The following is a 2,518-nucleotide window of genomic DNA, read 5'->3' as shown; positions in this document are numbered from 1 at the left end:
AGATAAAATGGAAATGGCTAAAGTCATATATCGGTTTCCATTGGGCGAACAGGAACGAGAGCAGCGAGCAGCTGGTGTAGTGCACGGGAGCAGAGGGTACGCGGGTCCTCGTCTCGCGAATGGAACATGCACGCTGCCCCGAGAGCAGAGCAGCACGGGAGAGCGCGTGACGTCAAGTGTCATGTGACCAAACTTTTTCCCGCGCTCGCGCAGTCTGCATCGCGTCGCGCGCTCGCGGCAGTCAACAATCCGCGACAGTTTTGTGTCTGTCGCCGTCTTTAGCTTGCGATGGGTGAAGAAGCGCAGCGGCTGTTCATGGCCATGGTAAATGCTTCACCGCTAACTGCTACACCAGGTAAGCGTCGTCTATCCTAAATATTGGCTGCGAAACATAACAGTGCTAATACCAGCGCTTTCTTTGTGTTCACCACAGCTGCCATCGATGCCTTGGCCTCTCGTGAGAACATTGAAGAGAGACCCGACGGTAAGTGACAATAACTACTATGCATGGGGCCATATCTGACGATTGTTTTCGTCCATTTCTTTCATTGCTCACAGTTTCTCGCGCCGAATGGACTATTTCGGATAACGGGGGCGTCGCGGCGTGACGCAACGACGGACGAGAACGGCGCCGCACTTTCTCGCTATACTGTCAAACCTTCTTATGCAGTTTATTGCCCCTTTTATCTGTCGATGCGCCCAGATTGCTGTGTATGCCTGTTTGACTAAATACGTTATTAACCAAGGTGCGATAGTAATCCGCTTGTTTGCCTTCATCTAATTATGCGGGTGGGCCAACTGACAAATTTTTGTGATTACGTTGCGGCGCAGAAAGGAGGTGCTTGGCAGAGTTTTCGCAGTCGCAATTGTATGCAAGGGCGTCCGCAGAACTTTTTCCAGGGGGGTGCACCCGATGGCCGGGTATGGGGGAGGCAGTAGGTTAGCACCAAAAAGGAACTATTTGTGGTCTAAACTGCGCACATGAAACAAAAATTAGAAGCAGCAAATTAGTTCTAGGCTTGGAGAACAAACTTTAGAATTTATTAATTAACAAAGAATTGAAATCAATAAGCAAAATCTGATAACTTAATATCACCTAAGCTTGCTAATCAAGCTGTGTAGTTGTTTTCTACTAGTGCATGAATGATATCCGTAATTCCCGAGGGGGCGGGGGGGGGGTGGTGCCCCCCTTCCGGACGCCCATGATTGTATGTTCACGTGCAGAGAACACCGCTGGGTCCGATGCCGGCGAGAGGGGACTGCAGCCAGCGCCAGGAGTGAAAAGAGGCGGTGGAGGTGAGCTTGTGCCAACTGCACTGCTTGAAACATTTTACGCTTTTAGTAAACTGGCCTTCTCTTTATTTCAGCTCCTGAGTGGGCACCAGGAGAAACTAAACTTATGTTAGATTACTATTACAAATACTTTCCTCAGGTTGGCCCTTTCAAAAAGTTTAAGAACAAGAAGATGCTTTTTAAACAGGTTTCCCAGGATTTGGCCACTGTGCTTGGATGCCACAAAACGCCACAGCAATGTGAAAATCGTTACAAAACGGTGATGAGGCAGAAGAAAAAGGCAAGTGATAACAATAACAAATCAGGTGCTTCACCTTGTCCTGTCCCATTTGACGATGAAATGAGAAAAATTCAGAGCATAGATGACAGTCTTGAACCAGAGGTTCAAAGGGACTCTTTTGGAGTGACCTACAAGCCATCGGCATCATCAAGCGCTGACAGTTCAGCTGATCCGCCCTCACCTCTACTTGAGAGCTCCAGTACTGCGACGAACAGTTCAGAAAGTGGGGACAGCACAAAAGGGTCGGCAGAAGTCAAGAAAAGGGAATTCCGCGCTAGCACCAGTCGTATGCAACAGATGCAATTTTTTTTTGACCAAATGCGGGCTATTAGTGCAGAGCGAATGGCTCGCAGGGAAGAACGGGAAAAAGAAAAGGAGAAGAGGCGTGCTGAGCGGCGAGCTGAGCGCGCTCAAGAACGCCAGGAACGTCGCAAGATGCACGAAGACAAACTTCAGCTCATCCGCGAGGCCCTGGGGCTCAGGCAATAAAGACAGTGCACTTCGAATGAACATGTTTTGATGACTGTTTATTTCATACACCCCCTGTGCACGACCATAAACAAGGCTTGTTTAAGTATTGCCTCAACTTTTATTTCACGTTTAGCACTGTGCTTGCTTGCATTATGGCAGATTTTGTGGCTGCCTCCTTTTTAGTCCCATCTTGGCCTTGATTTTTTCTCGTTTGACTTCTGCAAGTGCCCGCAAGAGGCTCTCTTCTCTAGAGGTGCCACTGTGAACTTCAACTGCAGAAGGGGTTTGATCACGTTTATCCTGGGAGCACAGACGCATGTCCTGAAGTAGGCTATCAGGTGAGTCCCCATTGTCAATGCAGATGTTGTGGAGGACACAACACGAGAGTATAAATTTCGACATGTTGTCTACTGTCATGAGGTCCAAACGCTGTAGCTGCCTGAACCTACCCTTCAATTCCCCAAAAGCATTTTC

General features: G+C 48.5%; 1 protein-coding gene across 1 annotated transcript; it reads left to right on the top strand.

Moving 5' to 3' along the window:
- The first annotated feature begins 270 nt into the window (after window positions 1–270).
- Window positions 271–2,062, top strand: LOC144127741 (uncharacterized). Its single transcript, XM_077660639.1, has 4 exons — window positions 271–355; window positions 434–484; window positions 1,225–1,296; window positions 1,368–2,062. Exons 1-4 carry the CDS (start codon window positions 289–291, stop codon window positions 2,060–2,062), a joined length of 885 nt encoding a protein of 294 aa, XP_077516765.1. The 5' UTR covers window positions 271–288.
- The last annotated feature ends 456 nt before the right edge of the window (window positions 2,063–2,518 follow it).

The sequence above is a fragment of the Amblyomma americanum genome, chromosome 4 (assembly GCF_052857255.1).
Source record: "Amblyomma americanum isolate KBUSLIRL-KWMA chromosome 4, ASM5285725v1, whole genome shotgun sequence".
Lineage (NCBI taxonomy): Eukaryota > Metazoa > Arthropoda > Arachnida > Ixodida > Ixodidae > Amblyomma > Amblyomma americanum.
Note: the sequence above shows the minus strand (reverse complement) of the source record. Positions and strands in the feature narration are given on the sequence as shown.

What these genes read in the sequence shown, in the direction of transcription:
- LOC144127741 (XM_077660639.1), top strand. Translation starts at nt 289, where the DNA reads ATGGGTGAAGAAGCGCAGCGGCTGTTCATGGCCATGGTAAATGCTTCA. An exon ending in CATTGAAGAGAGACCCGACG is followed by an intron (nt 485 to 1,224) that starts GTAAGTGACAAT and finishes GTTCACGTGCAG; the next exon opens with AGAACACCGCTGGGTCCGAT. An exon ending in AGTGAAAAGAGGCGGTGGAG is followed by an intron (nt 1,297 to 1,367) that starts GTGAGCTTGTGC and finishes TCTTTATTTCAG; the next exon opens with CTCCTGAGTGGGCACCAGGA.